The following is a 26,669-nucleotide window of genomic DNA, read 5'->3' as shown; positions in this document are numbered from 1 at the left end:
AAACATGAGATGTAGGTAATGAGAACCAGAAAGACTGCACAAATGAAAAATGTCAAAATATTCTGACTGTCTGTATGCTTTTGGGGTTAGTCAGAGGAATTGGAAGTCTAATACCTTTCTCCTGAAATGACTGGATCATCAGATACAGTAGGAATTGCTTTCTAAGGTGAGAATAGATGCCATGCAGAATAAGTTATTTTCCCCTAATTTGTGAAGGAACAGAAAAGGAAAGGGAGAAAAAGGCTGGAGAAGAGCATCATAAGGAAAATACAAGTGTGTTCAAGTAGAAGTGCCCATTCTACTTCCTTGTGTCATGGAAAATGATCTAAACCATCAGAGAAACATTTCTGAGTATTTTAATTTGATTTAAGGCAGAATTCTATACAGGGCCAAAGGCAACAAGTACTTGTTTTCCAGAAAAGTTCTTGGCCATTCCCCAAGCACCATGTCTTAAATAAACCAGGAACTAGCATGAAAGTAGGGTTATTAAAATAGTAATCCACTTTCTTACTTTGGCTTTTTTCTTGCTCTTCTGTTTGACAAGATAGTTCCAGAAATTTCCATCTTCCACTGATCAATATTTTCACCTTTTCTCAATGTCACTGCCTATTTTATATTGACTAATATAATCCCTAAAGCACTGCTTCCCCACTCAGCATACCAAAGAAATTATATAAAAGAGGAGTCTTTTAAGTTTTTTACTACTGAATGTCAAGACTGCCTCCAAGATGCTTATTTTACCCAGCCTATCATCTTTTTCCTCTATTTTAAGACCAAAATTATGATAACCCATCAGCATTTAATAGCTCATACTACTAAACTCTTACTGCAGAGTTTTTCTTTCCTGATCTTCTCCCCATTTTTCTTCACCACTCACAGCAAAGATTTTATTTCTAAACTAAGAACTCAGCTCTAGCATGGCTTCTCTTTGGTTTTGAAATTTAGCATTGTATTATCTAATCAGTAATGTACACTGGGTAGTGTAATCTTTCTACTGTAATATGGAACAAATATGTCTATTGTTTTAAATATTCAGAATAATTCTGTTCCTAAATTGGACTGATTTAAAGCTTATGTCCACATGTTTATCATTATTGATTTTAAATTTCATAGGTGCTTCACTTTTGGAAATGCCAAGGAACTACCATATATTTTGTTTCAGAAACAATGTTTGTTCAGATATTTAATTTGGACTAGAAAGAAAGTGTTAGGATTCTGGTAGGAAATAACCGAAGCAAGGAAGTAAAATTCTTTAAGTAAAAACAGTATCTGAAGTACTGTGTCTTTTGTTTTCCATCCACTTTTGATGGATTTTGCCCAAGTTCTAAGTTGACAATCCCTCATACACCCAATAAAGAAACACAAAAAAGGAGAACATAACTTGATTATATTTCACTTTAAATGTCTACCTGACTTGTTATAGCAGTTGATTTTATTTGTGCTATAGATCGTGGTTGGCTGTGAGGCAAATTCTTGTGGGGACCTCCACTCAGTGATGCTGGAGTATACAAAGGATGCCAGGTAAATGACAGCAGAATACACAGACCTGAAAAGAAATAGTATGACATTAAAAACATAGAGAGCTTCTATTTATCAAAGCAATTGCTTTGCTATTCATGTTGTAACAGAATCTGAACAAAGCCTGTGTGCAAGCACTGGGATTTGTCTATATAACTCCCATAAGTTCTCTTTATAATTTATCCCAGATGTTGACAGATTCATGGCATTGAGCTTGTAGTTACAATCATGAGCACGTTCCTGTTAAAAATGTGCTTACAGGAAAACACATTTTCAAGAAAGTCATTTAGTAGGATACAAGACCAAGTAATGAAGTGGGAGTTACTTAACTGCAAATTGGTCTTTAACTAGCTAACAGTAACACTGCCTCATGTGCTGTAGAATAACAGCATATTATAATTTATAAAAATGAAGGTATATTCTGTGCTCAAATAAATGTGGTTGAAAATGTAGCAAAGTCTACTGGGTCTCTTCTGAACACTGTAAGAAAGAGGCTAAGGAGCAGCCTCCTAAATAAATCTTTCTCTCACGCAGCCCAGAGCAGATGTATGTACCATACTGCTGGGAGTACCACCACCAAGGGCTCCACAACACTCAAACATCCTCCCTGGCTGCACCTGTGCTTTGGCCTCTCACCTCTTGTTTATTTGTGTCTCCAGAGCATGGAAACTATTGCTGACAATCTCTTGTGTTTGTTTAGTAAAACAGGCAATTTCATCACCCTGAGAAATAATGTTTTCCTTTCATTATTTTTTCAGTTGTTCAAAAACTTTTTTCTATTTTATTTTTGTGCTTCTTACAGGACAGACTCATGGCAACTTGTCCAGACACACTGCCTTCCTTCCTCATCTAATAGCATTGGCTGCTCCCCATTTCAATTCCATGAAGCTACCATCTATAACTCTGTCAACAGCTCTATGTGGAGAAGAATAACTATCCAGCTGCCTGACCATGTCTCATCCAGGTAGGTTACTGAAAGGTCAGTTCAATAAAGTGACAGCTGTCTTGCTGGCATGGTTTACTACGAACAATTAAACTAGGTTTACTAGGTGAATTAAAAGTTCTTTCTTATTGCCTATTTAGATTTGATACATAATTAATGATCTTCAGGAAGCTTTTTATTAATAGAAGTCACTACTGCAAATGATGTAGCAGGATGGGTCTTTCCAGTTATTGAAGTCACAGCCCCCTCATATGACAGTTTTGGTTACAATTGCTGCTGGTGTATTAGAACACCACCGTACAGATGTGTTTAATTGCTATGTTTCCTAATAGGGTGTTTGGATTTTTATATTTGCAGTGCAACCCAGTTCAGGTGGATTCAGAAGGGAGAAGAACTAGAGAAGCAGAGCTGGGCAATTGATCATGTGTACATTGGGGAAGCATGCCCAAAGCTGTGCAGTGGCCACGGGTATTGCACAACTGGAGCCGTTTGCATCTGTGATGAAGGATTCCAAGGTTCCATTTTTCATTTTTCTCTTGTACATCTACTACTGTCTAGTCTAGCTCAAAATTAAACAAAAGACAAAGTGATGTATCACATCCAAATTCATCACTGGAATGTCTGAGTAACAAATTCAAAATGAGTAATTTTTCAGGGCTCCAAATGACAGCTTTTTCTTCTCCTTACTCATTATGTATTGAGTCAGCAGTCTCTCCTGTCTGGCACTGTATGTAAAGTCCATCCAGACTTTATTGAAGGCAGAACATAGCCACTTGATTACCCAGAATTGGCTGCCACCCCCATGCATCCTTCCAAGGGTGCATCCCAGAGGATGCACAAATGGGATCCAGATGTTGGTGACTGGCATCTGTAAGGGACTTTGTGCCCCATCAGGACAGAGTGTTCTGCTCTAAAGTCTCAATGCAGCTAAGCACATGCCTTATGGTACTTGAGTGCCCTTGGTAACCTCTAAGTGCTTTGTGGGAGTGGAGCCAGTGTTTAATGTCTTCCAGGAGAGCCTCATAACTTTATAAGACCAGATCCCTTCTGAGTTTTTAGACATATTTGCCTTCAACCAGCAATTTGAGGTTTCTCCTATTGTATCAATGCAAAACAGGAGAAATTGTATTGTAGTTCTTAAAGTTATATTGCTGTAAAAATTAGACTTACAGTCTCAGCTGAGTCTGTATATGTATGTGTACATAGATACTGCTGTATATCATTACTAATACATTATTAATGAATCTGCTGAAATATATTCAGACTGTCCTCACAGTGTATATTGAGCCACAACCTTGAAAGGAATTACAATGACTTGTAACTCAATTTTCTCCATTCTTTCCATTTTTGTGTGTTTTACAACCTCGCTGTGTCATTTTTAGGTGATGACTGCTCTGTTTTTAGCCATGATCTGCCAAGCTATATTAAAGATAATTTTGAATCTGAAAGAGTCACTGAAATAAACTGGGAAACCATTCAGGGGGGAGTGATAGGGAATGGATGTGGACAGCTGGCACCCTATGCCCATGGAGATTCACTCTATTTTAATGGATGTCAAGTAAGACAAGCTGTGACCAAGCCTCTGGATCTCACCCGAGCAAGGTAATGGTTTGAGCCTAAACAGCTCTTTTAACAATTCATGAGAAAGGAAACTCTTCACATGTATGTGCAGCCATGTGGGCCAGTACAGATGAGAATGGACTGACCTGGCTGTGCCATGCAGTTGGATGTGGCTGGCAGAAAACATTAGGGTTGGCAAAATGCTTTGTGACTTTCATTTGGGAGATGGAGACTGAGGATGTCAGATGCAAAAGTCAGATGTTTTCATCATGCCCAAAGAGCACTGTCTATGTAAGCCAGCACTGACAATGAAGCTGTTGGCAACGACTGGACACCAGACTGCCTGGACCAGTGCCTGATCTGATAAGACAAATCCCATGTTTGTATGTGCCTCCACAATACTTATGACTAAAGATGTTATTTGGTAATTACAGGGTCATTTTTCCATTTCAGTTGTCAAATAGAATTATATTCACCTGGCAATGAACAGGAGTATCTTTTTCGTCTATTGAGCCTCTTTGGCCATGGAAAACAAATGTAACCAGCCTGTGCTGTCTCTTACCAGAGTGACAGCTTTCAGGACTGTTTTATATTTAGCTGTCCAAAGCAAGATTAGAAACAGAATGAATTGGCCAGTGGTCCAGATATAAATCAGGCTCTTCTCTTCTTACTTGAACACACAGGTAGAATATGATATATATATATATTTTAGGCACTTTCTCATATTCAGCCTTTCTTTGTCCTTTTTAAATTTTTCATACACTCATTTACATGTTTGCATTTTTGTCCATCTCAGTTTTGTGCAGATATATCGCAGAATTTGATCCTGCCTGCAACAATGTTATACATAGCAAACTATTATTTTGAAAGGAAAGCTGTGTTTTAAAGATGTGAGAACAGTTTATTTTGCATGTTAAAGTAATGATTCTTGAAAATGCTACAAGTTAACTGCAATAAACCTAGAAATACTATTGTTCCTATTTGAATACTTTTGCATATTGAAAATACCTTTTCTCTCTGTGTTTTACAGCAAAATCATGTTTGTTTTGCAAATTGGAAGTATTTCACAAACAGACAGTTGCAATACCAATCTGAGTGATCCTAACACTGTAGACAAGGCAGTGCTCCTCCAATACAGTGTAAATAATGGAATTACATGGCAAGTAATTGCACAGCATCAGCCAAAGGACTTTATACAAGCCCAAAGAGTGTCTTATAATGTTCCCTTGTGAGTACCCCATCACATTTCATTACCTCTAAGTGCACAAGTTACATTTCTGCTAAAAAATAACCTATCTTTGCATCACTGTTGATGAAAAAATGTTGGTGAGAGTTTGAACAAAGACTTAAGAGGAAGGCTGATTAAGAAATTCCAGGCTAGAGTTTATCAATGCACTTAAAAACAGAAAGAACACTTGTTTTGAAGATAAGGGGAAAAAATCCTCCCTACCTGTGTGCATTTTTAACTATTAAGTATTTTACGTGTACAGTGTGTTGATGTTCAGTGACATAAAAGTGATTTGACTTTGCTCTCAGTTCCTGTTTGGGGATAGATAGGGATATGCAAAACACCAAGTCTGGAGGCCTCACAGGCTCTTGTGTTTGTGTGACAGGGAGGCACGGATGAAAGGAGTCTTACTGCGCTGGTGGCAGCCCCGCCACAACGGAACAGGTCATGATCAGTGGGCTTTGGACCACGTAGAAGTCGTCCTGTGAGTATCAGCTTCACCTCATCCCACCCCACCTCAGAAAGCACTGAACTTTCTCCAGCATGACATGAGTATTAAGCTCATTAAGAACCATTGTGGCCCAGGGAATCCTTTCTCAAAGGGAAACCTTTAAAATCCTATCTTTCCTGATGCTCTGCCCTGACTGCAACAGTCAGTAGTTAATGTGGACACAAAGTAAGTGTCACAGCAGGGGGGTGTATTGTGCATCGTGGAAAAATGCAGGAGGGAAAGTGGGGCTTTATCATCTCCAAGTATTGCTGTGGTCCTGTAATGCAGCAAAAAACTATTTTGCCGGGATGTAAGAAAGGATATTCCTGTTCAACACTGTGCTGCCATTTAAGGCTGATCTATATCCTTTCAAAGATAAAAAAGATTCTTCTATATTGTTCATTGCACAAAGTAATGTTGTTGTGCCTCTTAAAAATTTGTGTTAGCAACTAATGCCTTATTCATTTCCTTTTTTTAGTAAGAAGGATACTGTTCAGAAACAGGGTTCACTATATCAGGTTCCTATGGTCCGAGCTCTATATTCATCCCCTTGTCAAGATTTTACCAAGTCTGCACCCTCCTGATTCTCCCATTCTTGAGATGGGTTTCGCTGGCAGCTAACCCGTTTTTCCTGTGTTGCATCACGAAGAGATGACCTGCTTTTTCTCTAACAGTTTAGTTCCAGTAGAAGTGAAATGCTAGTGGCTTCCCGGGCAGGAACTCATCGCTGGCAGTGGTTGGCAAAGAGAGGCGAGCCTGCTCCATAGATAGGTTCAAACATTCTTTTTACTGAACAATTTAAAAACAAGCAATGAAGAAACTAGGCTTAGATAACCTCCAGAGTGTGTAATTATAGCTATGATGTTTCTGAATTAGCAGAAGCACTGCAAGTAATGTTTTGTAACAATAGCAAAGTGAATTGTCTGATTGCTAGTTAGTCCTGTTCTCCTTTCCACCAAGAAGCACCAGCTTGCATGGCACTCATACCAACCCCAAACCAAACTGGTCCCAACACTGAGTAACTGTACACCCTCTGCTGCTTTTACACACCTTGCTGGGCTCTGCTTCCATAACATTAAGCTTAAAATGGGAAGGAATAGAGGAGAGAGACGGATATGATTCCTGTTTTAGTTAATCAATGGCTGTATGATGCTGCATCAGGAAAGATATGGAAGAGTATGAGCCTGCAGGATGTTCACCATGTTTAGGAAACCACAGAAAAGGGAACTGGTCATTCTGAAATATTCACATGTCTTTCTACCTTGCAATTAAAAATAAAATTAACAGAACAAACCATGTACGAGGAAAAATAAGACATAATATTAACCATCAGCCCAAGCGCTGCATTAGGGGGCATAAGTAGGAATAAAAGAGATATTTTAAAATTTATTCTGAGGCTGAAATGTGGAGAACTTCTCTGACAATGAGATCTGCCAGGCTGTACACCAGACACACAAGTTGAGTGGTAACAAGTCATGTGAGATATGTTATACTAGAATGGCCATGGCAAGTAATCACACCTTAGCAGGAGAAGGAACCAGGTGGGCAGACAGCGTCTCCTCCCTTCTATTATTTTAGTCCTGTTAAAGAGCTTTAAGGCTCTTCTGAAAATTGCCCTAAATATCAGGCTAGAGACAGAGGATTTCCACCCTGTTCAAGTGACATCTGGTACAATCCACAGAGAAAGACAGACCAAACTGGACTGATTTCTCCCTTACCATGCCCTGTGAAACACAGTGCCATAACATCTTATTTCCCAAAGGCCAGATGGAGAGTTCCAGTCCCTGCTAACTACAACACGAGACATGCTGCTCTCAGGAAGGGCAGAATTACATGTCATGATGCCTCTGGCTCCTATGCTGGCATGTGCTCAGATCTGACAGGTCCCTTTAACTCTGTTTTTCTTAAGTTCTATCTGCACATTGTAATTCATCAAAATATTCTATAGGCCTCCTCAGATTTATTTGCAAGTAACCTGCAACTTCCTTAGCAATAAATACTCTCACCTGGGTTTTTCTATAGCTCTGCTATTTCACTTGGCCACCTCACACTGATCACTTTACCCCCAGCACTTCAGTTTCTTCCCCTGCTAAAGACAGTCACCTCCATGGAATGCTTCAGGGTATCAAGAAGGGAGCCTGGATCAGTATCTGTTAGTACTTACCCCAGATGATCCTGCACACACCAGGGCTATCAGAAATCATACTGTGAGTACTAGGGATAGGAGTTGGCTTTCATTCTTAATATTCCTTCATTTTCCAATGAAGGGTACAGAAGCACTGCTTCCTCCTGGGAAGAGCAAGCCCCCTTTCCCAGGCAGCTCTCCAGTAAGAGGTCAGGAGGCAGAGTCCTCTGGGTGCTCTCCCTTCCCACCAAGATTGCCAGAGGAGAGCTCTGTGGGTAATAGACACCCCAGAGCTCTCAGTCAGGGCTGCAGAGAGGCACAGCCTGAACTTAAACCATTCACCAAGGTTCTGTAATTACCTCTTCCCATTCATTCCAATAATAGGGAGTATTGGATACTATTCCAATAATATCCCAATAACAGGGAGTCATTGGAGAGTCAATAGGCTTCTGTCTTGCTTATTCATCCCAAAGCTGGGATACTTTAGGAAAAATCCGTGCCTCCTAAATTGGAAGTCGTTTCTTTTGGAACTCTGGCCTGGTCTCAGAAGGCCATGAACATCCCTAGATAAAAAACCATTGATGGTCCATGTCCAATACAGTCTGTATTCAGTCCTCTTACAACCCTGCATTCCACCACTCACCTAGGTGAGACCCACAAACACCTCTCCAGAGCCACCAAAATTATCCTCACTGGCCCTGGTTTCAGTCCTAGATTTTCATGTTTGTGACCTGTGTACCCATGTTGATGCAGCAGGCAAGCCTCAGCCTGTGAGGTGTTAGGGCAAGGAGCCAACCTACACCAGGAGGTGTGGTTTGGGATACAGAGAAATTCCTGGCTTTCCACACATCTACTCTTGTGCTTTCTTCACTACCCTGGGCTGACAGAGGTCTGATTTTCCCAGCCTACATGTTGGCTTGGCTGCCTGCTCCCCAGACACACACCTAGGTGCTGTGTCAGCTTTTCCTCAGGCCACGGGCAAGTGAGCCATGCTCTCCTTGAGCAGATTAAGGGCTGCAGTAAAAGGACAAGCAGGGAAAGCACCTGCCAGCAGGGAGAGCTGATCTGTAGGGATGTAAAGCAAGTAAGAATTTTCTTGATTTTATTTCCCATCCAAAACAGAGGATGTCTCTGCTTCTCCCTACAGTGCTTACCCCAGGGGCATATCTGTGAATATATGCTTTCATGGCCCAACTCTTCTCAGCAATCCAAAGATTTGAAATTAGTTCTGTCACAGGCCTAGCTGCCAAGTTGTAGTGCAGATACTGCTACAGCTGACGCACAGTCAGGTCATGACACCATTCAGTTCAGCTGATTTCTGAGTCAAGAGCCACCATCTTCTCACCAGCAAACATTCCTTCAGGATGCCATTTCTTTGATTCCTTTTTGTCCCCAAGAAAATTGCTGTGGGGAAAAAAATCAACCTGCAGATTATACATGCACGCAACATACCTAGCAGTGCTAAAAAAGGCCAAAGATGGATACTTTTGTATCTCACTTAAAATCATTCCACTTTGGAATGAACTATTTAAGTCACTCAATAAAAAGCTGTATTTTTAAGATTGTGAGGCAGCTGCAAAGGGTGCTTCAATTGAGTACCTCTTTTAAACAGGTGAAACCAAACACCTGTGTTGACAATGTTATACATTAAACTGATCCTGCCAACTTAACAGTTGATGTCTGTCCTGTGGTAGGGAGAGGATACAAGTTGTTTAATTATCCAGTCCCTTTTATAGCTAGTGCTGATTATTTCTCATTAGTGCAGTGTTTTTTCTCTCCATTTGCAAAGAAAGCTTTGGGCACAACTCTCATGTGTTCCATGTGGCTCTTCTTAGGATAAAATTTATTTTATCACAGGTTTAAGAAAGAGTGTTTTTCTCTTCCCCTGTACTTCTGCCCTAAGAAGAGCCCATGTCCAATTCTGCATTTCATTTGCACATTGTTTTTCTCTGGAAGCACAGCTCTCAGCCTGCCCACTGCACACACACCTCACACTTCTTTGCATGTGCATTACACAACTGCCATTTCCTTGTGTATAGGGCAGGCCCTTAGAGACATCTCATTAACTTAATTCAAAGGTACTGAGAAATAAAGGACAGTTATAAGATGAACACTAAGGGTCTGATATTGTTTTCTTTACCCCAAAACTTGTTATGTGATCCAAAGGAATTTATGTTGTGCAAGGAATGCAAGAAATGTTATCTCCATCTACTATTTTATGGTTAATTGATAGATAACAGAATGAATCCCTCCATAGCCATCACTCCATGCTCTTCATTGTTGAGATAGTCTCACATTTTTGGCACAAATGATTTAGTGAGAAGTTATGTTGCATTTGGTGCAGAGAATGTTTATCTTTATTTTGGAATAATTAAATACAAATTATATATTCTAGATTTAACAAAAAAGTGGAATATGGAAATATGGAAAAGCATTTTCATTGGCTTCCTTTTTTTTAGTAAAAAACAAAGATTTGAAAAATGCATTTAAATTAAGTATCAAGATATTTACAATAAAGAACATTAGTAGTTCAAACATCAGGTGACTATCTGAATATTCACAACATTTATGCCAAATTTAATATGATGTGGTTTGTGCTTCTATTACATTTCTATTATGTTTCTAAAAAGTGCATGCTGAATTTTATAGAAAATAAAAATCTAAACATTGATTTAAAATCTGAGGAAATAATTTGTTCAATTTTTATTTTCAAAAGAGACGAAAAGTCCTATATTGCCTCTAAACCTCATCAGGGTTTTATGACTAATCACAGTGCTGCATGCATTGAAAGGCATTTTCTAACTTGTGTTGTATTTCATTGTTTGCTGTCATTGGTTTTACACTAGAATAAGGTAAGTACTTTGCCTGAATCAGTATTAAATGTATGTTTCTGTTACAGCTAGAGCTCTTTCACAAAGTTTTGTCAATGATGGGTTGGTGGAAAATCATTTATACTCTGAGATGTGCCACACAGTTCCTGAGGGCCCTGATCCTGCAGTGCTTCCTCAGATAGCCGTGGGGGAAGTTAAACTTAGCAGATATTGTTCAGTAGATTGAGCCATACTGCAGTGGGAATTTCACCAAGCTGTGATGGGAAGGACTTCTGCCTCTGACAGGGTACAGTGAGACTTGCTGATGGAGGGCACCCAGAGACTTGTATGGGCAGTCAAGGGGCAATTCCCACTTTTTCTGTAAGAAATGACCAGAGAGATGCAGCTGCAGCCAGGCAGTGCACCATGGCATAGCCACACCTTAGGCACAGAACCAGTGGCCCCAGGTAGAGCTTTCATTTCATGTAACCCAGCTGCTTTGTGCTGTCGCAGTTAACAGATAACACTAACCAGTATAGCTCCTGAGCTCTAGGTTCAAGTGTTGACTCCACCAAAGCCAAAGAATATTTGCCATTGATATGAGCCCTCAGAATTTCAGTCAGAGCACATGACTTTTATCACTACAGTACCTGCCTAACAAAGCATTTGTAATTCAGCATCAAAATTTACTCCAAACCTAATCTTGAGGGACATACCTTTGCTGTGTTCTAAGGCTTTTTTCATGTTTAATTTTGTTCTCCAAATATTTTTGTTTCTATTTTGTTCCTGTTTTGTGCCCTGTCAATTAAAACCACACAAATAATGAATTACATTAGTATTTACTGTGGTTATGTACTGCATATTTTTCATTCCATTTGGCTATGTTCCGTTTTCATAAACTTTAAATTGCAGCTCTGTAGTTCAAATTGTGCTTTAGGAAACATGCAATAAACATAATACTCTACTAAAGACTAAAGAGACTTTAGTCCAGAGAGACTCCTTCTCCTAAATTGCTTTATTGTAGGTATTTTTTTGAACATGCCCTAGATAGTTTTGTCTTCACTCTTCTGTATTGGCAGCATATTGCTTTCATCCCACTAGCACAACTCCAGGTACTTCATTGGAACATATTTTAGGGTTTCTTACATAAATTCAAGCAGTATTATCTTCTGTTTATTTTTTAAAAGTGCACTCAAAACTGTCAGATTATACAGCAGTCACTCCTGTAACTGTTTTTTGCTTTGTGCTCCATCAGTAACATACAGATGATAACTTTGGATCTGAACTACTCTGATTGACTGATGGTTCAGTGAATGCACAGAAAAGACAGAAAGCTCAGCAAGTGCTGACCAGTTCATTACACACTCACAAAGCAGTCTTCAAGTTGCCACTGATTCTGAAAACCACACCCTCCATTATGGAAGGGTCTATTGCTAATATAGCTTGATGCTGCCCAGCACATTTTGGATGTTCTGAACAAGAAAACAATAGCAAAAATATGGTAAAGTCTTTAATCATTCTGTGAAAATAAAAATTAAAATCACGACTAGTAGTATTGAAAACATTTTTGCATCCACTAAATGCAAGGAATGTGTAAGTACTCTTGCAGACTATATTATATAATTATTCTTGTGATTTTATAAAGCACTATTGATCTCTCTTATACAGTGCTTGTCTCCTATATAAAATATATAAATACATACAATATATAAAATTAATTAAAAAATAAATATAGATCAACTCTGATTTTGTGGTGCCATAAGATACAATATTATAATGCATAGGGTATATATATGTACCCATGGAAAGAGTGAAAATCATAGTATTTCTTCAGCAGGCATCAAGATTTTTTTGAGGCATCCAACCAGTAGTTGGAAAGTCTGTCTCCTGTCAGTGAGGACAAGTCTAAACTAAATTAATGCAAGGGAAAAAAAAACCAAAAACATTTAGTTCCTGAGAATTTAGATTTATCTTCTTTTTCACACACTGCACTGCTATGGTATTCAGTGTAAGACATAAATACATGCTTCTTTCTAACACCTGGCTCATCTTTCAATGTAACAAAATTATATACATAAAAAAATAAGTAAATCCCTTCTACACTACTAGGTAAGCATTCCTTTGTTCCTTTTTTCAATTCTTTCTTTTCCTTTTTTATGCCTTTGTTTATTGTTTTAAACATCTTCACCATCCCTTTAAGGCCAGATCCAAAATGGTTGGTCATTTGACATGAAATAGAGGCCATGTGCACATAGCAGTGTCCAAAACAGGTTCTGAACATCTTTGCCGAGTTGTTGCTGAACATAAGCAGACCAAAGGCAGGATAGAAAAGGCTCCTGGGCCAAGAACTGCAGCTCAGCATGTGCCCAATCTGTCCAAGTCCTGTCCAAGCTGAGGCTCACAAAACCAAGCTCATTCCTAAATTTAACCAGGTCCAGAAATGGCAATTTTTTCAGCCAAACACTGGCAGGCTCTGTTTGGTCCCATGTACCCAGAGCAAAGAGCAAATCTGCTGAGTTGGGCTGTGCTTTCTCCCAGGCCCATCTGCTGTATTTTGGCTGCAGAGCTCCCCAGCAGCTAGGTGCTCTATCCTCTCATGGTTAGGATGCTCTTCTGAGAGATGGGATGCGGCCTTGAAGGCCCTGTGTCTGAGGAACCACACACTTTCCAGGCAATGAGAATTAAAGAAAAGGAAACATTAAGAACTTCTGAAGCTTCATGACCAATGGCAGCCACTGTCAGGAGTGAGTTCAGGGTCATAATTTCCCTCCTGCCTTCATCAGTGAGATACCTGGCATTGGAGTGAGGGTGGCCTCCCACTCTGATGACTTAACGACCAGAATGAAGACTGATGTTCAGAGCTGCTTTGCACTTGAGCTACCAAGTGGCATTAAAAGTTACATAAACTCACCAATATCAATCTCTCACACAAAACTTAAAAATCAGCACAGACCTTTTTCCTTTGCACTTGCATAAGTCAGCATTAACCCCTCTCTCAATTGCCAGATGTTCTTGAGCTCTACCTTACCCTGAGAGTGCCAAAAGTTGTGCCAAGTGTACATCTGTTTTCTTTCACTGTCACCAGTAGCTGGTCTTTATTTCATTCTAGCATGTACATTCCAGTGGCAAAAAAAAAAAAAAAAAAAAAAAAAAAAAATTTGCAAAGTTAGGAAATTACTTGGATTTCCTTAGAGGTTTATAACCTAGATTTTGACATGACAACTATTAATCAATTTAATCAATTGTGTTCAAGATTAGATCATGAAAGGGGCATAATTTTGTTAACCAGATTGTTTTAGGTTAAATTAGCATACTACAGCAAAACCTGGTTTTGCTTGTGGAGAATCATAGGTATTTTGCAAAGCACACAATTACTCCTTTTTCCTAAGGGCCATATTCACTAAAAATAAGCTTACGTACTAGAGAGGAACGTATGACTTACTACATTATGAGTAAGTACCTCTTACAGACAAAACTCACTAGTGAAAATATTCCTCAAACCCACAAATGGGAGATTTGTTGAGTGCAGGTTGTCACTTCACAGATCTGCCCTCTCATGGTTCCTTCTTCCATCAGTGGGAGAAGTAGAAACCTACATTAGGTGGGATGGGCCTTGTACTCCAGGTAGGTCTTCCAAACAAGTGTGCCTTCCTAAATTCAGCTGCAGGTAGGCTCTCTTGCCCTGTCTCCTGCCAGATATGATGATGCTTATTTCCCAGACCTTCCTTTCATTTTGGAAGAGGGTGCCTAGGGGAGGGAAACATTAATCTGAATAAAAGTGTTCTACTTCACTTCCTATACGGGAAAAGAAGATAATGAAATGGAGTAAAGCTTTTCTTTTGTTCTCAAGATAAAGCAGTTAAGATCAAAGACAGAAGGATAACTGAAGTATAAAACCCCGTAGAGAAATGCTATGAGGTGTGCATACAGTTTTAGTGAGTCTGGCCCTATGCAGCACCAGTTTTCATTAGCTGAAAGCTCTTAACCTTTCCCTAAGATAACTCACTCTAAATGAAAGCCAAGTGGGACTGATTCTAAATTGCCTTGTACCTTAGAAGTTAAACAAAAGTTAAACAAAAGTTAAACAAAGGTTTAAGGTGCTTCACACCAGTTTGCACAGACTTGAAAAGTCTGTCTACAAGGACAAAGAAGAATCAATCCCACTGGCTCACTGCTACAAAAGAATTTACACTACATATAAAAGAAACTGACACTCTTTTTTCACCCTTTCATTTCAACAGCACTCGCAAACAAAATTACATGATGAATTTTTCACGGCAACATGGGCTCAGGCATTTCTACAACAGAAGACGAAGGTCACTTAGACGATATCCATGAAGAAACGAGAAATTTATTTTTTTTTCCTCCCAACATGTGATGTGTTGCTTTCCATTCTTTAAATCTAGCACTGCATCTGGTATCAGGACTTTTCTGCAACTGGCTTGATGAATAACTGAAAGCCTTTCTCAAGACAGAGTGTACACCACTTTTTCGCACTGTGAACTAATGAGAAGTGACTTATTTTCTCATAGGTAAATGTTTTAATGTTGATGTGTCTGTGAAAATTGTGATCTGTTGTAATATCAGTTACAGTGGCAGTATTGGAAGTAAGCAACTTATTCTGTTTAACAGGAAAAAAAATTTAAGCACAAAGACTTTTCAGATTTTATGTTTATAAAAACCTACATATTAAGTACAGAATTTAACATTCTTTGTCACATAGTTATTTAAGTGCACTGTATTTCAGCTCTGTGTCATTTTATATGATTAAGTTATCATTGTTTGTCCTCTTTGTATTCTCTTCTACAACATGACATATTGGCACTGTATTTACTTGTTTTGTTGTTGTAATATTTTTGCTGCTGATTTTTGGGCTATTTACCTTCTTACAAAATGTATTAAAAAAATCATCAAAGTACCTAATCCAGAAGATAATGGCAGAAGTAGTTGTAAAGGTGTTGATATCCTTCGGTCTTATTCTTTGATATGTCTGTTGGTTAGCATTGTTTTGTGGATAAAAAAAGAATGCTTGACATTAAACTTTTTTCTACTAAGGATTTGTGGATTAAGCCCCAAACAGAAATTCCCAATTCCCTGTCTAAATGTAGTCAGTTCTTTGAAACTGATTTACTTACAGTAACTGCCATTTGGTGTCTGTAGTAATGAAGTGATTTTGTAAAAGGTGAACGTTTCATTGTGTTCTCTTCGGTGTTTGTTTCTATTGCGGGTCATGTTTGTATCTTCTGATAAAGTTGTATCTACACCAGCAACGTTATAATGCCCCGATAGCCCTAAACTGTCTATTATCATAAATAAAATGCTTCACTTTATGGTGAACCAAGCTAAAGATCCATGCTTCAATAAAGATAATGTCAACAAAGAACTCTGATGTTAGACTTTTCAAGCCATGGGGGCTTTGCATGAAATCATAAACCAAATTCTTCCACTAAATACCTAGAATCTAAAGCAAACGTTAATGACATTTTTAATATTTAGCACATCACACTTAACAGCACTTTACAAGTAAAATAAACCACCAGATCTCCCCATCTCCTCTCTGGGCATAACACGGTCCTCGGAACAGGTCCTGGCGCAATGAATGCAACAGGATCAATACGCACTCTCATTTTATCTGCAAACCAAAAAATGTAAACCACTGTTTCCAAGCTCTGAGAAAAAAGAATGTGGCACATAAGGAAACTTGTTCCAAACAGACTAAGCTGGTAATTCTTAGAATCACAGAACCATTAAGGTTGGAGAAGACCTTTAACATCAAGTCCAACTGTTAACCCAGCACCGCCAAGCCCACCACTAAAGCATGTCCCTAAGCACCACATCTGCACCTCCAGGGATGGTGACGCATCTACTTTTCTGGGCAGCCTGTGCCATGCCTGACAACCTTTTCAGTGAAGAAATTTTTCATTATATCCAATCAAAACCTCATCTGGTACAACTTGAGGCCATTTCCTCTTGTCCTATACTTTGCTTCTTGGGAGAAGAGACTGCTGCCCACCTCAACACAGCCACCTTTCAGGTAGTTGTAGAGAGCAATAAGGCCCTGCCTGGGCTTCCTTTTCTCCAGTCTAAACAGTTACTGGAGCTTCTCCTTATCAGAGAATGACAAAGCACTGCTGTAATCTTACATCTTGCACATCTGCTTCTGGCACTATACCTGTCTGAACCAGAATGATGTTTGTTACAGATCCATCTTCAGCTGAACCATGTGTTTAATTTTTAGGAGGTTTTTGATCACAGTTACCTGAGCACTGCAGAAAAAAAGAGGAGGTCATTCAGTGACCAACTGGTCAAGCTTGGTTTGGTCAAAATCATGACAGACCTTTGGATGATCTGTAAACTTGCTGCAACAGTCCAGCCTCCTGCAAACTCACTGTACTTTTCTGGAGAACCAGTGTACTTTGTGTACTTTCAATCCCTGAAAAAAGATAATGATTCTATTCAGAGAAATAGCAGGAAGACAAAACATGAGGGTATTAAAGAATATAACAACTTAATGTTTGGGCAAGCAATTTTAAAACATTGTAATAAGAGTTTTGCCCATTGAACAAACCAAACTGTAAGATCTAAACATTCCTATTTTTTAAGATAATTTTATTTGCTTTAATATGTCAATAGAAGGGTGATAATCTTAAAGGCGTATGCAGCTAATGTGCTTCCAGGGAATTAATTTGTTTTAAAGATTTCAGATACAATGAGGCACTTTGCCTGACTTTTCAGGCAAGAGATCAACATAAGTAGAGAAGCTGCTTTTCACAGTTGTATTTATTTCCTTTGAATAATGTATGCAATCACAACCACAGGGGAATACCACAAAGCATTTTACCCAAACTCACCACAAGCTCTGCACTAGCTTTTTTCTTCCTCACTGGAAGATTCCCAAGTGGTATTATCTGCCCTTTCCAGACTCCAGGAAGTTCTTCCTTTTCCATTCCTAGAACACCCCACACAGCATACACATATGGTATATTCAGTAAATGTGTTTTTTTTTATTGTTCCTCCCATATGGCTGAAAGTAATGAGTCATCTGACATTAAACAGTTGTTAAAATAGCAAGGGTGACACAAAGGATAATCAATGGCAATAAAAATGCTATAAAGTGTACTAATAAGCTTATCTACTGGTGTAAAATTGTCACTAGCATAACAATGAAAACTGGCTTTTGGTTCTTTCAGTATGCCTTATAATCTTCCTCATTTCTCCTATCAGCTCACTAAGCCATGTTTCAGTAGAATAAGGAGAACATAAGAGAAATGAAACATAAGCACAGAAAAATTAAACTCTGACCCGCTGGAGTTCCTGAAGTAAACAAAACCTGAAGTTCTCATAATTTTGCCTAAATGTTTTTCTCTCAAGCTTGCTTCACCCAAAGATGAAAACATTTTCTTAATGGGAGGAAATGTGCAGAGCACCAATATTTTTGAAGGACCAAATCTGGCTTTACATGGTCTTGACAATATACAGAAAAGGGTAGTAATTAAACAACAAAACACATACACTCAAGGACAAGACATTGTCAAAGAGCAAGGTACCAGCACTCAAATTGGGTAAATACTGGACTAGACAACAAAACTATAGAAGTAGAATCAACAGTATAAAGCAGTTCTTAAAAAATGCCATTTTGCATTGTATCAGTGGAAGTGTTTATGATAAAACACAGTAAATATAAATATGGCTGCCAGTGCTCCTAAAGAAGACAGTAGTTGTCAGCTGTTGAGCCCTTCACTTAAACACAGATGTAAACAAATTTTAGAGATTGCAAAGTACTGCAGCAGAAAAAAAGACCCTTGAACCATGAGCTTCCAAGTAGAGAGAGTTGTTTAGTCTAGAAAGGAAAACATGTGGAAAGAGACATGACAACATCTATAAACATGGTTCTGTTTTATTTACTTGCTAACCCTTCAGGGCAAATGTTACAGGGTGTAAATGCTGCCACAGCATCACCTCATCATTCATCTATTAGTAGTCAATGGGGTTGGGTATTATCAAAGCAGGAAGCCAGTGTGAGGCCCCAGATAAACCCCACTCAGATCAGCTCTGGTGAGGTTTAACTAGTGACTCAAAGCTGGAGGAACAGGAACAAGCCAGCTGTAGAGGGAAGCTACCTTTATCCTGAGCTGGCAAGGGAGCCTCAGAATGAAACCAGGTCAGCAAAAGGGCTTTCCTATGTTAAGCATGGCCCTAAAGAGCTGTTTAGGGCTGTTGGCAACCCAGAGCAGCTGAGTCCATGCAACCACCTACAGTGCTTCAGTGAAGGAGCAGACAGAGCACCCACCACCCAGAGGTGGTGGATTTTATTGCTGGAAAAAAAACCCATGAGGTATGAGCATGCAAGCATGTATATGCAAGCATTGTACAGGTGACATGTGGATGAATTGTCCAGTGTTCTCCTCTGTTGCTGATGTTTTGTGGCTGTTGCTTTTTCTTCCCCATGTTATTCCTGGTTCAGCTAAAGGGACTGAGCTGGCAGTAAGCCTAAAGACTTAGTCCCTGTGCGATTAATTACTTCAGAGCCTGATGGGAAGAGTTTTAGCTGGCACACAGCAAGACAAGCCCAAATAAAAATGCTGTTCCAGAAATGGAATAATATCATACTGGAGGATGATGACAAATGCTAGGTTTATAGACTGAAACAAATTTCTTAAGCTTCTTTAAAAAAAGCAGAGAATGTGGTTGTGCTTTTAAGCTCTGCTACTCAGGGGAGATTTGTGCAAGTTAGTGGCAAGGAAGCTATGTCAGAAAGCTCAGCTGTTTGTCTGACTGCGTCTGGGCCAAAGGCGGAACTCGGGGAGGTAGTCACAGGTTTAAGGGCCACTTCTGCATTAGGATGATACTGCTGACACCATGAAGCTGGCTGATATCCCCAGGTCCCCCTTTCTCTGCACATTGATCATGCACATACACACACACTCTGCTGATCCCCTATAGCTCCAGGTGGGCTAGAAACAGCACATGCAAAGCCATTCAACTTGTTTATACTCACAACTGGACACACAGCTTAGCTGATTTAAAATCACACCCTTCTCAGGGAAAACTTCAAATTATTTGAGTTCAGCTATTTTCAAGGAACTTCAGTGCAAAAAAAGGAAAATGTCCCAATGTTTGGGCCTCTGCTAGAATAATTGTGTTATTATGGACAATTACAAAGCTTGGCATGAGTTATATGTCTGTATAGGATGTGGGTAGCAACTAATTAACAGCAGCATTTGAGACTCAAGCCTACTGCCACTGAAATCTGTGGGAAAATTCCTGTACATCAAATGTGTTTCACTTCATACGGAAATATCCACCACAGCTTTACTAATTCAGCTGGTTTGACCTGTCCTAGGGCCTCTGTAGGACTGCAAATATATACAGGGGTTTTTCTGCCTTAGAAAGTTGTTTCATTCTCAGAAGACCCATGAGAGTAGTTAGGGCGTGATAAGGAGTGAGCCAGTGGATGGATCCCATCTGACCCATTTGGGATGTTCCTTATGGGAAGTGTCAAAACTCTGCACTCCCAGCCCCTCAGCTACCTCCCCTGCCCATACTCACCATCAGCATCTGTCGGAGGACATTGAGATATAACCAGCCCAACAGCTGGGGCTCCACTCCAGGCAGCTGTGAGTGCTGGATCTAGCCTTTGACAGCACCTCACAGCTTTCCCTATGCTGCAGGAGAGCAGTAGCTCCCCCTGCTCCATCCCCTGAGCGCCAGCTGAGCCCCCAAAGCTCACACTAAGCACCCAAAACTCACACTGAGCCCTCTGTCATCACACAGCTCCAGTGGTGTGTGTGCATCCTTAACTAATATTTCCTCCACAGGAGTGTTTTTACTCTCCTGAATTGTCTGTATTGTTTATTCTGTATTAACGTTCCCTGCCTATTCTTTTTTTGACCAAAAAATCCTCTTTTCATCTTACTGCTACTGAGTTTAGCACTATATTAATCCCTATATTAATCCCTATATTAATCAGTTAATATTAATAAACTATATTAATCTAAATTAATGTATAATGTATAATATATATTAATTATATAATTATTAATTATATAATAGTATATAGATAATATATAGATAATATATATTCAGCTCCTTCTCCCAGAGCTGAAGAACCGCAGCATCTTTTACCATTTTAGACAATGCTGGAAACAAGCAATAAAAATAATTAGTAACCTTCAAGTGCATCACACTAAAATGCACACAAGAAATTAAAACCATCTTGTATTTAAATGCAACCATTGACACAAACAGTGAAACATAATCCTCAGGATTACAGGAACATTCAAAATGCTTTATACACGGGTGGACTTTACTAGCAGGAAATCTGCTAATCTGTGTTTGTTTGAGGCTTTCTCTTCTCCTTTCTCTTTGTGCAGGGTGCATAAACAAGTCTTCCTGTGGTATGTTACTGCAATGTATGTTGTACTGGTAACAAAGAATGGCAGAATTTCAGTACCAGGCCACAAACTCGTAAGTGAATCATACCTGCATTCTAACACAGGCTACAGATTTCCAAGTTCAGTAAAGAATTAGCTTTTCAGATAAACAACTCCATCAACAAACATGCCTTACCCAAAGTATTTCCACTTACCCAGTTCTGTATAACAATGGCATCCAACATCAGTCCACAGGAAGTCTGAGGTACGTGGCATTATCTTTCACTGAATTTTTTCAACAAAATGCCTTTTTGTTACAGCCTGTTTTGAGTAAACAAACCTCATATTCAAAAGCAACTTTAGAATTGTTTTGACCTTGAAATTTCTCAGTTTGACAATACTTAAAGTGCTGTATTTCACTTTTACATTTACATTTAAGTTACTCTTAAATTCTAACAAGGGCTACCATGTCAAGGAAGACCTGTTTCACAAATTTTTTCATGTTCTTAGTGCATGAGTTTCCAAGTTGGAAAAAAAAAACTTCTACAAATTCTGTGTACAAACCCAAATCTGGGAGGTGAGAAAACATTTTTGTCTTGGGCGAGAGAGAGCTATCATTATGATGGAAAACATTACAAACCAAGGACTGAAAGATGAGATCTGTGAAGGTATTTCACTACTAATTCCTCCATATTCACAATTAAATTGATACCTACGTATTCTTTGCACCCCTAAAGAGATGAAAAATTATACCTAGATAGACATCTGAAAAAAATTTGAACAGTTCGGCTGGTCAGACACTGGCATCGCCCAGGGAGTTGGGAGTCACCATCCCTGAAGGTGTTAAAGAGGCGTCAGAATCAGGCCGTGGGTGATGCGGTTTCGGTGTTACAGGGGCACTGCTTGGTTGACGGCTGCATTCGGTGATGTTAAATGACTCTTCCATCCGCGCTCACGCCACCATTCCACGGCTCTGCGGCTCTCTCCGGGCGGGGGGACCGGCGGGGCACCGCCCGCACAGGCCGCACCGCCGGGGGCGCGCACGGCCCCGCGGCATCCTGGGACTTGTAGGCCGCGGCGGGGACGCGCCCGGCGGGGGCTGCGAGGGGACTACGAGTCCCAGGCGCGCCCGCGGCCGCGGGGCGGGAGGGGGCAGGAGGGGGCGGGGGCTGGCGGCCGCGCGCACCCCTGTGCTCCTCACCTTGGAGCGAGCGGCGGTGGAGGTGCCGGGCTGGGGGTGCCGGGCTGGAGGTGAGCGGAGCGCGGCCGGCCGGCCGGGGGTGAGCGCGGGGTCAGTGGCGGAGGGGGTCTTTCCCCTTGAGCAGATCTCCCCTGAGGGGAGCGAGCCTCGCTGTGGAGCGTTGGTGGGGTCGGGCTCTCCTGGTGCCTGTGGCGCCCGCTCTGTCACCCCGGGGCCGGAGGTAGCCTGTGTGCTCGCCCCGTGCCGCCCCCGCTCCCTTCGCTCCCCGCCGTCCCCGGAGGAGCGGCCCGAGCCCCGCGTGCGGCTGCGGCGAGCCGGGGCCAGCGGCGAGCCGGGGCCAGCGGCGAGCCGGGGCCAGCGGCGGTCCGGGGCCAGAGCCGGGGGCAGAGCCGGGGGCAGAGCCGGGGGCAGAGCCGGGGGCAGAGCCGGGCCAGCGCCGCTCCGCGCCTCCCGCACCGCCCAACGGCTCTCGGGCAGCGGCGGTGCCCGCGCCGCTCGGTGCTGTAAAACACGCGCAGCACCCAAGGGGAAGCAGGAGGGAGGGGGAGAGATCAGTCATTTCCTCGTGTTGTGGCTGCACCCCTCCGACTGTAAGCTGCGGGCTGTCAGTTTAGGTCAGAGCGACTCTCCCAAGAAGTCTTGTAGCGACAAAAACTACCTTCTCTGCACTTCATTACTAGCTTCAGCCCAAAACCCGTCAAAACGTTTCCAAAGCCTCAATTAAACTGTTTCCCTTCAACCCTCTCATGCCCTTCCACTTTTCAGGCAAAGAGGAAGATTTTGCCTATCCCTATGTCAGTGTTTTTCAGCTTCATGAACTGTGGGAACGTTTTGAACTCCTTACAAGGGATCGGTGAAAGCAACTAGGACAAGCCAGACAGAAAAGTAAGTAGGCTTAAATTTGCTATGCTCGTGCTCATGCTGCTATTGCAAAATTTTAAGTTGTCTGAACATTGAAATATGGTTGAAATCTGCTTTCGGATACTTCGAAATTTCAGAGGACCCAAGAGGCTGTTGCAGCAGGCATTTAGGGATAGTCCAGGAGTAAGGAAAAGAAAAAACATTAGATTGCTGTCATTATTTCTACAGATGAATCAGCAGATTAGACATAATTCTTCATATCTATCACAGTTACACAGTTGTACAGCATTGGTTTTGATGTCGATGACTGACAACAAGGGTCTGGTCACTGGAATATTTTGGCTGAAGTTTTCTCAAAGGAAGACTAAATCTGAAAACAGACTTTCAAAATGTCTTACTAAATATGCAGTAACAGGTATTTTGGGTTAACAGGTGTCTTGTCTCTTCTATTACAGAATTTTCCTAAGTAGGATGCTGCTTTACTGCTGCTGTAGAAATAGAAAAACTGAGGTGAATTACTGTTTCAGAAGCAAGCACATGCAGGTGGCTGGCACTGAATTAACTCTGTGGGGATCACGTCTTGCCTTCCTCAAGGGACAGTAATCACACTTTGAAACGTGTGGTTTCTGACAGTCCTAAGCCTTCCCAAGACATGATAGATGTTTCAGTTCTGCATTTAGAATTATTTCCGAACTGTTTTGTTAATAGTCTTACACTGTATTGTGAAACATCTCTGAAATGTAGTGTGGAAAAGGCATAGGAAGAGAATGGAGTTTCACACATGCAGAGCTGCTGTTGGTAGCTGATAAAGCATATTAATTTGCAATAACATTTACTTCCTTGTATAGGCTTGAGGATATTTAACTCATCAGTCTCATTCTAAAAGCTTCATTGCATTTAAAGCTTCACTGCATATATTTATGGGGGGAGTTGGGGCAATATTGAGTTGTATTCAGAATCAGATTTCAGTGAAGGAAAGCTCTAAGTCCAGTAAGAAACAAGCCTGCTGCTGCATCCATGCTTGGGTTCTAAACTAATTTCCTCTAAGTATTGTGTCTGGAGTTGATGTGCTTTTTCTGCTTATACTGTACAAACTCTGTGTGCAGGGTAACAGTTTGCTTAAAGGCAGACATAATTTTAAAAAATGCAGATGATTGAGCATGATCTAGGTGAAAGGCCTAGGAAATGGTGCTGTTTTTAGCCTCTGGCACAAACTGAGCCCTGTTTTCTAAGCTGAATACTTACTAAATGCTTTATTGGATTCAGCCATCAGATCTTACAACTTGGAGCACTGAACAGCCATTACATGTTACCTTTTGTTTTGAATTTCTAGTCCATTACTGTGGTTCAAATCATACCTTTAGCACACAGTTTTTCATGGGTATAGTAGTCTGTCCCCAAAAATTCAATGTTTTTAGAGCTTAAGTATTCCAAAACCACAAGGAAAGATGTTATTATTTAGAGTGATGCTAAAACCATAGAAAACAGGCACAAATTTAGCACATGGCTGTCACACTGTTGCTCTTTTGCTAATAACTTGAGAAAGAAGAACTGAACATATGTCTGTCTGCTTTGACTGTTATAGTATAGACAGACCAGTATTATCCTGAGCTACTATTAATTTGAATTGCAGCTGTAGGCTCCGTAAATGTAACCAAGACTTTTGTGCAGCCACTGAGTTGCCTAGAAAAGCACAAAGTCCCATGAGCTCCTCTGCCTCTCTTGGTCTCTGCCCAATGAACTGCTGACTGCAATTTCTTCTTCTATTTTATTGCTGGTGTATTTTTTCTGTAAGATCTGATTTTCTAAAGCTTTCTTTTCTGTTTTTTTTTTCTATCTGATTGTTTCATATCCTTTAACTTTTAGCACAAGAAAACCATGCTGAATCTAAAACTCTCCAGCTCTAATTAGCCTGTTGATTTCCCAGTTAACTTTAATGAATTAAACACCATTTTATTCAGATGTTTCTTTCCCTAGATCTGTTAGTCAGCAGAATGTTGTCCTGCTAGACAGTGTTTCTTGATAGTCCTTGATAATATTTCTTCATATGGCTACAAGACCAGCCATTGCTGTTATTTTCTAACCAGCTATCTATAGCTTTTTGCTTTTCAAAAATATAAGCAGTAGCAAAGTGCAGGTCTTTACTGTGTGCTCAGGTAATGGGAAAGCTATACACAGACAATATCAAGTTTTTCCACGAGTTTGAAGATATGGCTGTAAATTTGTGCAAGCAGTTGAATGAGTTTTGCAAGTCAGTTGCATTGATAGGATTTAGATTTTTTTATTTATTATTAAAAGAGTACATATATGAACTACTGGCCTATGTAGGAACTTGGACTAATCTTCTCAAAACGTTGCATTAACTATTTATTTTGTTTTGTGCAGTAGCAAGCTGGGAAAACCTTCCATTTGACAAAGAATAGTGTGTTTGCCTTCCTGGGAGATTTTGACAATCTATATTTTTACTGCCTGGGTGAAATCTTTTTTTCTCCAGCCTTCATTGAAAACTTACTGGTTTTGCCCAGACGGGGGATCAAGTTTTACTACCGTGCTTTGACTGTGGCGTACCCTTTTGTATGTCCAATTCTATTTGTGTTCTTGTAGTATTGTGGTTACTGAGGAGGGTGTGGGTTAGCTAATTAATAGATTTTAATCTGTTAATTGAAAATCTGAGGTTCTGACACATAGACTGGGCTAGAGCGAACATCAAATTGCTCCTTTTAATTTATTTTATGGAAATTAGGTTCTGAGGCAGGGCTGAGATTTGAGAACTCCTCAGAAAACCTCTCATTCCATGTTGGATGGTGCTTTGAGCAACCTGATCTTAGGGGAAGGTGTCCCTGCCCATGGGAGGGGGTTGGAAATAGGTAGTCTTGAAGGTCCTTTCCACCATTCTGCCATTCTAAGGCACAGACAGAATTTTCCAATCCAAATCAAAGATTGCTGTGTGTCTGTTGTTTGAAACATCCTTGTTGAAGTTCAGTCTAGTCAGGACAGATCAATTAAGCTCAATTAAGGATTGAACTGATTAAGGATTACAGAATTTCTACCTGGTTTTCATGGAATAGAAAAATCCATACCCCATGCAGAAGAAAACTTGGATTGCTACTCAGAGGTACCCACAGGGAGCTGCCCATTCCTGTTCTCACAGAGCTCTGCTAAGATCAGGCAAATCTGAAGAGTCACATCAGTAACAAAATGACATATCTTTCACAGATGCAGGCAACTGTAATGTCTTTGCTAAATACTGAAATTTTGCTATTGCTTAACTTTATAGCATAACGTGGTTTAAGTCTTTTCCCAGAGGAAGCTGTACCTGAGTTCATTTAACTCTTCAGCATGGTCAGCATCTAATCCTGCATATCCTGCTTTACCAGGATCCTGCCCCAGCTTACAGCTTTGACATAACATTGTTTTCTAAGCCCTTGCAATTTCTTTCAGGTTTACTGTTTCTTTTTCTACTGTCTCTGGTTCATTGCGGGTTTTTTTTGGAATTTTGAGCTGTACTTGTTGTTTGCTTGTTTTCAGTTTTGTATTATATTATTCTAGCTAAATTTCTT

General features: G+C 40.4%; 2 protein-coding genes and 1 long non-coding RNA gene across 7 annotated transcripts in view; 2 read left to right on the top strand and 1 right to left on the bottom strand.

Annotated features, from left to right (window-relative positions):
- The window catches only part of LOC131592824 (reelin), a 273,205-nt gene extending 257,598 nt beyond the window's left edge, over positions 1 to 15,607 (top strand). The window contains exons 58-64 of one of the 2 annotated variants that reach the window (XM_058864623.1): positions 1,448 to 1,521; positions 2,321 to 2,482; positions 2,819 to 2,976; positions 3,844 to 4,063; positions 5,052 to 5,249; positions 5,635 to 5,733; positions 14,916 to 15,607. In XM_058864623.1, the coding sequence (XP_058720606.1) occupies positions 1,448 to 1,521; positions 2,321 to 2,482; positions 2,819 to 2,976; positions 3,844 to 4,063; positions 5,052 to 5,249; positions 5,635 to 5,733; positions 14,916 to 15,012 (1,008 nt within the window). In that variant the 3' untranslated portion in view covers positions 15,013 to 15,607. Of the gene's footprint in view, positions 1 to 1,447; positions 1,522 to 2,320; positions 2,483 to 2,818; positions 2,977 to 3,843; positions 4,064 to 5,051; positions 5,250 to 5,634; positions 5,734 to 10,580; positions 11,034 to 14,915 lie in introns of those variants that run through there. The other variant, XM_058864624.1, reaches the window with a different exon arrangement.
- Positions 1,410 to 22,080, bottom strand: LOC131592826 (uncharacterized). Of its 2 annotated transcripts, XR_009280715.1 has the most exons (8): positions 21,801 to 22,080; positions 21,263 to 21,332; positions 17,526 to 17,623; positions 17,012 to 17,107; positions 14,155 to 14,421; positions 13,703 to 13,779; positions 9,019 to 9,268; positions 1,410 to 1,546 (listed from the first exon to the last, which is right to left on the bottom strand). It is a non-coding gene; the product is annotated as an uncharacterized LOC131592826 (long non-coding RNA). The 2 variants fall into 2 exon arrangements; XR_009280714.1 differs by lacking the exons at positions 1,410 to 1,546; positions 9,019 to 9,268 and having other exon boundaries at positions 11,096 to 13,779.
- A 120-nt stretch (positions 22,081 to 22,200) lies between these two features.
- The window catches only part of LOC131592825 (prestin-like), a 33,226-nt gene continuing 28,757 nt past the window's right edge, over positions 22,201 to 26,669 (top strand). The window contains exons 1-2 of one of the 3 annotated variants that reach the window (XM_058864625.1): positions 22,201 to 22,298; positions 23,014 to 23,133. The gene's annotated coding sequence lies outside the window, so the exon portion shown is untranslated. The remainder of the gene's footprint in view (positions 22,299 to 23,013; positions 23,134 to 26,669) is intronic. The other 2 variants (XM_058864626.1, XM_058864627.1) reach the window with 2 other exon arrangements.

This window comes from Poecile atricapillus, chromosome Z (assembly GCF_030490865.1).
Source record: "Poecile atricapillus isolate bPoeAtr1 chromosome Z, bPoeAtr1.hap1, whole genome shotgun sequence".
Lineage (NCBI taxonomy): Eukaryota > Metazoa > Chordata > Aves > Passeriformes > Paridae > Poecile > Poecile atricapillus.
Note: the sequence above shows the minus strand (reverse complement) of the source record. Positions and strands in the feature narration are given on the sequence as shown.